Below are 12,285 nucleotides of genomic sequence, written 5' to 3'. Positions count from 1 at the left end.
GTGCATTTTGTGAAGGATTTTATTTTATTTTATTTTATTTTATTTTATTTTATTTTATTTTATTTTATTTTATTTTATCCCCTCTTTTCAGAGGAAAGCCTGACCAGGGAGGAGCTGCCCCACTCCCCCACCCCCTGCACTTTACTCAGAGAGGTGTCAGGAGATCCCAGTGCAGGGGTCTCCACTGGGGTGGGGATGCTATTCCCAGTGGCCAGGGCAGAGAAGTCTCTCAGCAGAGCCAGACCACAGGGAAATAACTTGTGCTGAGGGCTGGGGACATGGATTTGCAATGGAGAAAAAGAATATAGCTGTGCAATAAGAGTAACACACTGTCTCTTTTGTCATTCCTGTGAGCTGGGAGCCCATCCCACCACCAGAGACCCTGTAGCATTCCATGGGGTTATGGTTTCAGTCCCCTGACTCCACTGCTATCAGTTTTCAGCAAGTGTTTTAAAAATACAACATATTGTTGGGAGTTCATTCAGTAAATAGCTAAGTGGTCTTTTAGCAAATCAAAATCCTTCCCTGTAAAACGACTCCTTATCTGATAAGTGGGTTTTATCACTTAATTTTCAAGACCTCCCAGTCTATCAATCTGTAAAAAGCAACTAATAATCTGTAAAAGCTTCTAGGTAAAGATCTTAAAGGAACCACCCTCTGGGAATTTGATACCAGCTCCCTTTGAATTTCAAAAGGAGCTGGGCACCTACCTCTGTCAGGCAGGAGCTATCTCACATCCCCATCTAAATGAGTCTCAGTTACTTCAGATCCCTCCAGAGCAAAATACTCCAATTCCCTTTGAAAACCCGACCCCTGGGCTGGGGCAGCCAGGAGAGCAGAGATGTTGTTTGCTTTTGTTTAAAAGAGAGACTTAGAAGGTGCTGTAGCCTTTTTGAAAGTGGGGAATTTTTTGATAGTGAAATAAACCCCAAGTTAAGGGTTTGAGTTTTGTTGTTATTTATACCTTGTTCCTAAATCACCACCAGATTTAAACTGAGCTGTAAATACTGAGTGTAAGTGTCCTGTTAAATTCAGTGCTCATGTGCTGGGAATCACATGTGGGATGAATCAGGATATTTAATATTAAAAAATATAGTAATCTTGATATCACAAAAATATAGAAGTCTTGACTTCCTACATTAATGTGGGAAGCCAGCTTTGGTGAATTTAAACATTATCAAAGAGCATGTTTACATTTATTTTGTCTCTCTCCCTGCATCTTCCTTTCCATGTTATTCACCAACTCTTCTCCACAGCAACTGATTTACAGTTTGCACAGACACATGATGGACGACCTGTTCCTTATGCCACTGCTGGGGACTGCTACAGCGCTGCCAAATGCCCGCAGGTATTTGACAAGAGCATTTAACAGGAATTGGTGCCATTTGTCATGTTCAGGCCCTCTATTAATTACTGCTGATCGCAGCAGCCCAACTTCAGTGAGTGGCACGTTCTTATCTCAGCGATCTGAAACTTTTCCCTTTGTGAAGAGGGAGAAAGTGATGGAAAAAGTTCCCTTTGTGGGTGGGAAGAAAGTAGTTTCCATTTTCCATGTTATCAGGCCAGTGGCTGCCTAAGGCCCCAGTAAAGGAGAAAAGGAAGAAGAAAGAGGCTGTGGGGGGAGAATTAGGTTGAAGACAGGGGGATCAGTCCATGACAGGACTTGGTGGAAATGCTGGGCAGAGAGAGCAGGAGGGAGCAGATGATTTCAAAAGTCTGTAGGAGACAAATAACACTGTGTTAGGGATGGCTTGCTGCATGTCCCCAGCACACCTACTTTTTGTGGGGCTGGGGATGGTAAGGGATCTGTTTGGATAGTCCAAGGTATTGGGCATTGCTGGCAAAGGGCATTAACAGGGAGTCACGGCAGCAGAGGGCAAACCTCTCCATCTCCTTCCCTCCCTGCTTCCAGAGCTGACACTTTCCTGCACAGCTCAGCAGCTTAGGGATTGACTCCTTACCTCAGGAATGCTCATAAATGTTAATATCCATCCACCTGACCCAGACAGTTTGCTTCTCACAGAAAATCAGCATTCCCAAGGCAGCAAGTGCAAGGAGCAAAGCTAACACCATCTGGTACTGCTGGGCTGTGGGTCAGCCTGGGGATGTGTCCAAAGGATCTCTCCATGGGTCCAGAATATGGCAGGACTGGAGTCTGCCATGGGGCTGAGGGGAGGGCTGGAGGGGGCTGAGTGTTGGATGCTGGCATAGTCCTTAATTTTCCATCCATCTTCTTCATTTTGAGAAAGGGTGGAATTAAGTGTTTTAAAGAAATGGAAGAGTTTTTATTTCACTAGTCTGGGGAAGAAAAAAAAAAAACAGTGAAAAATAAGGAAAAGAAGAAAAGAAGGACAAGTGTGCCCTCTCCAGTTGAGGAGGGAGCAGTGAGAGCAGCTGCAGCACATCCCTGAAATTCCTTCCCATCAGCTGCTGGAGCACGTCAGGCTCTGCCGTTTGCCTTGGGAAAGCCAACAATGCCCTCAGCCGGCAGAGAAGAAGCAGTGCAAAACCGGGGTAAAGCAGTGAAAACCTGGGGGAAAAGGGCAGTTCAAAAGCAATGTGAAACCCCCTCTTCTCTGCAGCCACCAAGGAGAAGAAATTCCTAATGTGAGCCATGCTGTGATTTGTACAATGATCACGGTCAGAGCAATGGAAAACAAGGAAAACGCTGCTGTCAAGATGCTGTTAGAAAAGTGACACCGTGGCATGCTGGGAGTCTGGAGCATGGCATTTTGGGATAACCAGGCTCATTGTTTTTTAGGGTCGTTTCAGCATAGACCTGTATGGGACAGGCCTGTCCCTGATGGGAACAGCCAAGTGGCTCTCACAAGGGAATTACGCCGTGTCGGAAATTCAGAAATCCCCAGTAAGTTGTAACTTTAATTATGGCTATACCTGCTCATCACTACATTGTCATTCATGCCACATCTTCCAATAGAGACTAACAAAAAATGAACATCTGACATTAAAGTGTTGTATGTAATTGTAGAGGGGCGAGGCCCTTGCGGGTTTAGCTTGATCTGAGTTATTGCAATTAATTAGTGAGCCTGATTAACTGTGAAGCTGAAAGTGCTCAGTGCTGTGGGGCAGACAGATCCTTAATCAGCCTGAGATGTCCAGCATGGAGTGTGCATCACAAGGCAGGGCAGCAGGACAGGTTCAGGGCTGCAGAGTTGGATCTGCAGGTAGGGTCTGGTGCCAGGCAAGTGCCCTGAGTAGGAATTGTTCCCAACACATGGCTGATAAAGCATGGAGGATGTGGACCTTCCTGCTGGTCTGGTCTGGGTTTATCTCCTTGGGAAAGTCTCAAGTCACTGGAGTGTTGCAGAGGCATCATCCCCTGTCACTGCCTGGGGCTCTGCTGGCTGGAGCCTCGGGGTAAGCCAGGCAGCCCTTCACAATCACTCACAGCCAAATTTGTCCTGCTTAATTTGCCTGCCTGTTAACACCTCCTGCAGTCACTGTGTGCCTTCACTCTGTTGCTTCTATGTCATATTCTGAAATGATAGAAACCCAGGACTGCTTTTTTGGCTGTTATTTCATGTGAGTCATCCCAATTGCCCCTGTTAAAACTCTCCAAAGGAGGTCACCATCATTTAACAAACAGCAATTAGCAAAATATCCTGTCCTGTACTGCTTTCAGTCTCCCCCCTGGCTCTGGGGAGCATGAGTCTCCTCTGTGCTGCTGCTCTTAGAGGAGAATTAGTGCTGCAGATCTGACCACACTACAGGTGGAAGAGGACCAGCCCTGTATGTCAGTTCCAGCAGGTGCTTTTCTATCCTACCCTTCTAAAAGGAGAGAAGTCAGCTTTGGGGTTGCAGAAAACATCATGGCTGGCAGAATTAAAACAACTTTAAGGAACAGGGGTTCTCAGAAATCCTCCATCACCTGGTGGCATCTGTCAAGTGCTGTTCCAAGGGCATAATTGCCTGCAGGAGCACAAGAAAGAACGGTGGAGTGAGAAGAGATGATAGCAGCCTGCTGCAGTCACAGATCAATAATGTCAAGGGCAGGGTGGAGCTCGTTTAAAAATAAGTGCTTTGTGCAGGCTTGTTGTGTGCTTAAGTCCAATTTTCTGGTAATTGAGGGTTGAATTCTCCTCAAGGACTGTCTGTCCATTCTAATGACCAGGAGGAGAAAGACTCTGCAGAGGTGAGATAAGGAAGGCCAGATGGAGGTATTAATCTCCTGACTCAAGCCCAGAGTTGCACCTTGCTTGCTGGGCTCACCTGGAGACCAGGTCAACCCCAGGACCACTCCATACTTACCCCTACTGGCTGTGGGAAGGGGAGGAGGGTTGGCACTTGGAGCAAGTGACATCACCTCACCCTGTGACTTTCCCTCCTCTCTTGTCTCTGGAGCCACTCCAGGACTTTCCCTTCCAAGTGGATGTTTCCTGGTATTGCCTGCAAATACCCTTTCCATGCCCTTCCCATGCTCAGGCAGAGCTGAGCAGTTGTTACTGACCCAGAGTGGTTTTGTTCTTGCATGAGCCAAGTTTTCTACTCATTCCTGTTATTCACTGTGGGGCAAACTGCAGAAAGCAGATATCCTTGAGATACCCTCCAAATAGCCTTTCCTTGGGCAGCTTTCAATTTAATAAATCAAAACTACCCTTTCCTGTTTGTGTCCACCATCTGACCTGCTAGCACTAAAGAGAATTTGTGTACATGTGAATACAGCAGTGATTTCACAGATTGATTTCAGCATCATTTGTTTTATTATACACCCTAAAAACCATGGCTTGAGTAACCCAGATCTGGCACTTCTACAGCATGGAATTCCTGAGCTCTTACTGAGCTGTTATTTCTGATTTTGCCTGCAGGATGGTACCAAAGTTGTGGGAAGATGTGGTGGTTACTGTGGGAAGTGCACTCCATCATCTGGAACAGGCCTCGACATTCAGGTGTTATAGCAGTGGTGAGTTCTCAGCTGCTTCTGCATGAAGGAGAATCTCCCCCAAAATGCCCTGAAGGAGCAGATCAGGCCATGCTTGCAGAAAGATGTGGAGTGCATTGGTGACAGCCACCCACCCCGCACAGCATCCCAGTGGGATCCCCTGCTCCCCCAGTAACCCCTGTGGATACAGCACTGTCACCTGGAGACACCTCCCCACCTTGCTGGCACCCACCTTTGCTCTGCTCCTGTGCCACTTTCTCTGGTGACATGTTCCAGAGGCCAGGATGACTCTAAATGTGCACCTTTTCTGTGTTTTCCAGGTTCTCTGGGAGCAGCCAGCGGAGATGAGAGATGGATGAAGGATAGTGATGCAATACCTCTGCCTTCCACTTTTATATCTGTGTATATGTGTATATAGATTGCATATTCCTAATGTACAGTATAATATTTATGTTTGGGATTATTTATTTTGATTTAATATTTTTGTACGTAAAATAATCATTATATTAAGGCTGCTTTTACTATTTTTATTTTTATTGTTAAATCTTGCAGTCAAACCACTGCATTTTGCATACTCTACATTATATGTAGCATTATGACAAGTGATACTTAATTGTCACTGTATTCAGTTGTTTACTTTCAGTCAGTAATTTTCCTTCAGTTATGGGCTGCTTTGGCCCTCCACGGTGCTACACAATCTGCATAGGGGTATTTTTGGCATTTCAATCTGTCTTTATGCAAGGAAATTAGACAAGATGTGCTTAAATTTTTATTTTTAGGGATTAGGCTGACAGCACTCAAGGAAAACATGACAATGAATACTGTGCTAGTTGCATTAGCAATCTTTATCTTTTAGGTATGTTTTGAATTTCACATGACCTCTGTGGCCAGTGCTGAAAGCACTGGTTTGGTGCTAACATAATATTTATTAATGCTCTGTAGTTTTAGTTAATCCAGTGCCTTTATCATTGAAAAAGGGGATAAAGCAGAAAAATTGTCAGGCAATTCAAATCAATCAAGATCTACCCCAGGTTAAGGAAAATTCCTGCAGATGGATCTTCAGCTCAAGCCCCTTTTTTTTAGGGTTCTGAAGTGAACTCACTTTTTAAAAAAAAATGTATCTTTGTCTCCTAATTGCATGTGCCACTGTGCTTCCTGACTCCATCTGGAAGCGGGGTATTAACTCATCCCAGACAGGCTGATCAGGCCATATGTTTCCCTGGGCTGTGTTCTCAGAAGAGATGTAGTTTCTTACAGACTTTGTTACAAAATCCTAGCATGAAGACAAAAGCATCCCTGTGGTGTTCCCTCCCCATGGGGCTGGTGAGGACTGTGGGGACAGCGCACCCAGGGATGGGGACAGTGCCCCCAGGGATGGGGACAGCACACCCAGCCAAGCCACCCCTTCTCTTGGCCAGGGTACTCCCCTGCAGGCACTTGCAGCATTTCCCCAGCTTCCTACTCACTCCCAGACCATCTGCAGAGGGAGGCTTCGCTGCCTCCTTTCAGCAAGATCACTCTGTACCTACAGATGATTCTGCCCCCCTTCAAGAGCAAGCTGCTTTACGCCTACTCCTGTGTTGCTTCGGATCTTCCTGGTGAGGCATCTGTGCTCCTTGCCTCTCCTCATTCCCATGTGCAGCCAGACATTTGCTGTTGGCTTTTATTTAATCAAACTGAGGAGCCATGTCCCTTAGGTGTGGTGGCTCCTGCCTGTGCATAGCCCTCAGCTGAGGCATGCCACGCTTTCACAGAGCTCTGCAGCACACTGAACGGGGTGATGTGACCAGGTTACTGTTGTAGTCCATGACTATGTCCCGTATCTCTTTCTCCACAACTTTACTTAGTGATAAGAAGGTGCTGCCCTTTCACCTTTTATGTCAAGGCAGCCAGGAGCACAAAGTACAAGGAAAGGAAGCTTTTCAGCACAGAATTACCAGCAGTTTGGAAAACCAAAGAGGCTTATCTGCTACTCCAGATAACTCTTTCCATTTTGGATGCAAGCAGTTACCAAACACAACCTCGGGATCTTGTGTGAGTCTTTTACAGAACTCCCCAAAGGATGTGTAATCAGTGTGTTACAAAAGAGTTGGATCAATGGTGATAAATGATCCAATCCCTGGATTCATAACCTGTGTGTGTGCCAGGCTGTGTTCTGCCTTTGGAGTGAAACCTGTCAGCCTGGAATCAGGGATTGACACATTCCTGTCAGCTGGGAGACACCTCACAGGCAAGCAGGGCTGTGGTACAGCCCAGAGCTGGAGAACTGGTGAAGGAAAGAGGAAAAAGGGAAAGAGAAAGAGAAAAAAGGGAAAGGGGAAAGGAGTAATAATGGAATAGTGATTTTCTAATAATTGCTTATGTATAAATTCTGTAGGGGAAAAGGGAAAATTGCACTATGAACTTCAGAAAGAAATTGTGGTGCTTTACCACTGTAAGTGAAGTGAAATGAAGTGAATGGCTATTTATAAAAAGAAATGCTATTTCGACCTGTACAAATTCATTTCTACCATATAGTTTCAGGGCAGCTATTAACAGAGCTAGCAGAACCTAAAAAAATACAAAATAAACTCTAAGGGAAAAAAATGACAGAGCACCAATCCTGACATTCCTTAATGGTCATCGTTAAATAGAGCAGATTTTGAGGAACAGAGACAATAGACATTTCTTGTTCAGGAAAAAACTCTGGGTTTTGTATATCAATGCCATTATTTTTCTACAAACTGGGGTATTTTTTTGCAAGCACTTTCCTGTACAATGTTTCCTTTCTTTCTGCTTATACTCAAAAGGAAATGAGAATACCTGTATGACATGTCTGTATGGTCTTGCTGCATTTGCCATCGTATTTCAATACCTGTGTCCTACAATAGAGGCAAAATACTTTGTACACAAGGGAATAATACATTTAATGGTAAACATTTTTTTTCTGTGCTGGTGTTTATTTCCAAGGTGTGGGTTTGATTGTCCCATGAAAAAGGAATGAGGGATGTGAAGAATGTTGTTTTTATGGAGCCCTGCCCCAAACCTATGTTGGAGTCTGTGGACCAGGGACCACCTTGGAGAATGGCCATGACCACCCACTCATGTCCTGGTGGCTGCTGGAGAGGCTGATGCTCCCAAATTTCTGTCCAGAGAGGACTGCTCCAAGGTGCATAATCTGCATAAGCACATCTCAGAGATGTCCCATGCATTGTTCAGATGTGTTTGGTGAGTGGCTGGTGCTGCCCTCAATGACTGGGGACATCCTTTGACATGGCATGTAAGGGAGACAAGCAGTTAATTTTGCAAATGTTTTTGAAGGATGAGCTGGGATAATGGCCTGGTCCACACCACTTCTAGTGTTATGGAAAGAAATACAAAATTAAAAAAAAAATCAACTTTTCTAAATTAGAAAAGATAGTATCAAATATACAAGAAAATTCAGGCAGGAGAAATTTGGTTTAAAAGGAAGCAAATGTAGGGACTGCCTCTCAGGATGACAATCAAGTGTTGAAGTGCAACCAGTGTTACATCACCACTGCCCCAGATACTGCAGGTAAGAGTGAAGTTGCAATTTCTGTCTTCCCTTATATGTTCCTCATGCTTTGTCTCAGAAAATGCTGCAGATCTCTTAGTGCTGGCAGGTCCAGCCTTTTCCAGCTTCTATTTTTTTCAAAGGAGAGAGGATTCCTCCCTTGTGCTGTCTGAAACACTGTCAGATGCAGAAAACAGAACATGCAGTGTTTCAAAAGCTCAATTCTTATTTTAAATGACCAATCTCGTAAAAATGTCTTTTCTATCATTTATCCATAACAAATTATTACAAAGACTTTAAATGTGAGCTGCTGTGGAATTAATACACAGACCCTGAATCATATTTGACTTTCCAGCCCTGTATAATGAAAGGGCATTTTAACACTTTCAGTGCTTAGGTTCTGTGTGTTTAGTGCTGGTTCTATGGCAATTGCAGCACTCTTCTTCAGTCTCTTTGTGCAGCTTCAGAGACAGAGGTGATTGCTTGATCATTTTGGCCTTCTGCCCCAATGATGGGTATTTTTTTTCTACAGAAAAAAATAAACCACATTTTCTTGAAGGCTGTTGGAAAGGCGTGTCTCAAGGAATTAGTCCTAAATCGGGACGTTTGATTCATTTCCTTCCTTTCCTCATAGCCACACTTTGAAAATTGAAGAGTGCAGAGAAGCCTGTTCTGTTGAGTCTTTCCAACACAACTCCTCAAACAGATGATTGAGGGCTGACTCAGAAGAAAGCATTCTGTCAGGGGAAGAGCACTGAGGTGAGACACCTCCCATTACCAGGCAAAGGCACAGGAATTCAACCCAACCCAGGTGTCATTAACAGCTGAAGTGGCTCAGCCCATGCCTTAAGTTCTCCCATCACTTGAACTCTTCAAATGGAGAACTCTTTCAACCAGGTCGTTGTGAGAGAAGTGTTTCAGTTCATCCAGCAGTCACAACCCTTCGTAGTGTTGGTCACGTTGTGGGAGGGGATGAGTCCCTCTGCAGAACAGATTCCTGGAGGCAGCTCCGGCTTGCATTGAGCAGGAGGAGGAAGCTGATGACCGAAAGTGGTGCCTGTCAGTCTCACTCCAACATTTTCCAAGTATTCTCGCCTGTGAAGTGATCCAGGCAATTGGAATTGTAGCTTTCCAGAAGCAGATTTAGCTGACAAGTTTCTGACCTCTCTTTGCAATAGCGAGATGAAGAATGCTAAGAAGTTATTTTCAGCCTTCACAGAAGAGTCTGAGTTTCCACTTCAAAGTTGGCTTAATTTTCCAGCTATTTAACATTTGCAAATACAAGGCACAGATTTCAGAAAAAAAAAAAAAAAAACATAGTATTTTGACCTAACCCAAATGCCTTTTATACTATATTTCCTGGGGAGGTTTCTTTTGTTTGTTTCAAATGAAAAAAAAAAAGAAAAACAAAACAACCTGTGAAATTTTCCATAAAATTACTTCTGCCTCTCTCTAGTTATAAATATTGATTTTGAAGTGTTTGGAGCTGTGATCTGTTGACTGTAAGTACAAGAAGATCTGATGTAGGTACCATTTTCAGTAAGGGGAGGTAGAAATTCATTTCTCCTTTGTGTCACTGATCTAGGTCCTTCAAGGCAGGATATGAAATGCAGAGGCTGAGGCGATGCCCATCAATCCATTTCCACCAGGAAAGCCTCAGTTCTGCTGGGAGCAGAATGGTTTCCACATTACATCTCCTCACAGGTTTTGGCACATGCCTGGCTCTAATGATCAGTCTGAGCCGCCAGCAACAAGATCAAGCTGCAGCTAATTAAACATGTGTTGGTAGTCAGTGTCTCCATTTCTTAAGAGACAGTATGAGGAGAAGAGCCAGAAGTCTGGAATAATCTCTGATTACAAAACCCTTTGTATGTGGGGCAGAGGGTGCAGCGGGAGGCAGGGCTCTGATATTCTCTCTGAAAATCATTACTTGGCTCCATTCATATGCTTATAATTTCTTCATCCTTCTTTAGTCTGCGCCTACATTTCAGATGAGCAATTAAATTAATCAGGTCTTTTCTGCATTGTCCTTTTCTAATCCATCCTCTGACCTTCCTCTTTGAAGCTATTCACAGCTCGCTGCCTGCCTTCCTCAGCCCCACACAGAAAGGAGCATTGACTGTGAAACGCTCTCATTGCTCCTGCTGCCGGCAGCAGGGAAGTGGGAATGGCTCCCTGCAAACTCGCTGGCAAGAACAGACACGTCCAGGTTAGTTGCTGGTACTGGCAAATCCGAGTAGCAGTAAATACAGGTGCTGCCTCCGAGCCCCCGCGCAGAGGGGAGCGAGGCCGCCCGCAGCAGAGGATGCAAGCAGGTACCAGATGCTGCCAGAGGCTGGAGCTGTGGCCTCATGCATGGCTTGGACTTCCCAGATGAAGTTTCTCAGCTTGGTCCCAGGTGTGAGTAGCCCTTTGGAGCAGGATGCACGTGTGTAGTGGTGGGAGCATGCAGCTCTGCTCTTCCCACTGAGGCTGATGCCTTGCCAGAGCTTAGAATAAGCAGGTACACACTGGTGGCAGCCTTTCCCTGCTTCAGAAAACGCAGCACAGCTGAACTGGCAAACAACTGAGACCTAGAATTTCAAATCATGAGCTGCTGAAAGGAGATGTAGGGCAGCAGTGGCCATGGAGGTTTGTTTCCTGGCAGCACAGGAGCAGCACAGTGAGTCTGAGCCTTGTCTGTGGGAGCAGGAGGCAATGGCCTTTCTTCTTACTGTGCTGGGGCTCAGCTGCCTAAACATTTTAAACATTTTGCTGCCTGTCTGTCCTTCAGTGTCCTCATCCCTGAGCATGCCATGTCTCCTCAAACCACATGTCTCAGGGGAACAGTAAACCCAGATCAGTGGCACAGGAAAAACCCCAGCAGATCACTCTGCTGACTCTCACCTGAGCTGCTGCTCCATTCAGGTAGGGCAAATAGAGAGGTGATACCCTTCAGATGCACTTTTTAGAGATATTTCTAAATTCTGCTGACTGAATTGCTTGAAGTGGGGTGTCCTCAAGACCTTTCAACAGCTCTTGTCAACACCGACAGCTTCATCCTGCTCTGTGTGGAAAAATGCAGTGGGTGTGCCCTGTGCTGGGGCAGAGCTCACCTGGAATAACCCCTGAGAGCTGCCTGCCTGCCCCAGAGAGGCTGTTGCCCAAGATAACCTGAGTGTGTCCTCCTCTTCAGCTTTCCTCCACATTGTGCAAGTGGCATGTGAAGCTTTCCAGGTACGACTCACATTCAGGTTTCAGTAAGGGCATTCTCCCATCTGATCATTCCCAATGGTTTGGGGCTTTCAAGAACTCAAATGTATGGCAGCATTTAACCTGGGAGAACCAGAAGCTTTTGACAGCAGGTTTGTCCTGGGCTGTTTGCCTTGGCTAAAGAACTGGTGGCTCCAGCAGGCAAAAACAGCACCAATATAAAACCTGATAACATTGGTGTCTAGAAAAGAAACAATTTCTGGCCTCACAGCTACCTAATCGCTCATAATCTGAGCTACCACCAGCAGCCTGGTTTTGCTAGGCATTTCTCTACCCTATTTTTAAGCAGGCTTCAACCCTGTAAAATGGTAAGTAAAAGACTCTTTTCTTTTTCTCCCAATCAAAAGAGACAATAAAACAGCTTTAAAAACATGACTCAAAGGACCTTTCCACCTGCAGGGTGGCAAATGAATGATTAATGTGAGGGATTGCAGGATGTCTGTGACACTTCCAGTGCTGTGGCAAAGGAAGGGCAGGATGGCTTCACTCCTGCCAGCTCACCTCCTGCCGTGCCTGCTGACACCTGCCTCTCTGCCAGTTACCCTAAATTGGTTTGTTTTCCCTTATCTTCATAAATGGTCCTGAAAAGTCAAAGTAGCATGGCAGAAGTGTGAATTTA

At 45.2% G+C, this 12,285-nt stretch overlaps 1 protein-coding gene across 7 annotated transcripts in view; it reads left to right on the top strand.

Annotated features, from left to right (window-relative positions):
* The window catches only part of ADAMTS9 (ADAM metallopeptidase with thrombospondin type 1 motif 9), a 79,797-nt gene extending 71,977 nt beyond the window's left edge, over positions 1 to 7,820 (top strand). For 5 of the 7 annotated variants that reach the window (XM_077184398.1, XM_077184399.1, XM_077184397.1 and 2 more), the window contains 4 exons: positions 1,257 to 1,348; positions 2,762 to 2,866; positions 4,827 to 4,921; positions 5,221 to 7,820. In XM_077184398.1, coding sequence (XP_077040513.1) covers positions 1,257 to 1,348; positions 2,762 to 2,866; positions 4,827 to 4,916 — 287 coding nt within the window. In that variant the 3' untranslated portion in view covers positions 4,917 to 4,921; positions 5,221 to 7,820. Of the gene's footprint in view, positions 1 to 1,256; positions 2,867 to 4,826; positions 4,922 to 5,220 lie in introns of those variants that run through there. The other 2 variants (XR_013183839.1, XR_013183838.1) reach the window with 2 other exon arrangements.
* Positions 7,821 to 12,285: the final 4,465 nt, after the last annotated feature.

The sequence above is a fragment of the Agelaius phoeniceus genome, chromosome 11 (genome assembly GCF_051311805.1).
Source record: "Agelaius phoeniceus isolate bAgePho1 chromosome 11, bAgePho1.hap1, whole genome shotgun sequence".
Taxonomy (NCBI): domain Eukaryota; kingdom Metazoa; phylum Chordata; class Aves; order Passeriformes; family Icteridae; genus Agelaius; species Agelaius phoeniceus.
This window is presented reverse-complemented; position numbering and strand designations above follow the sequence as displayed.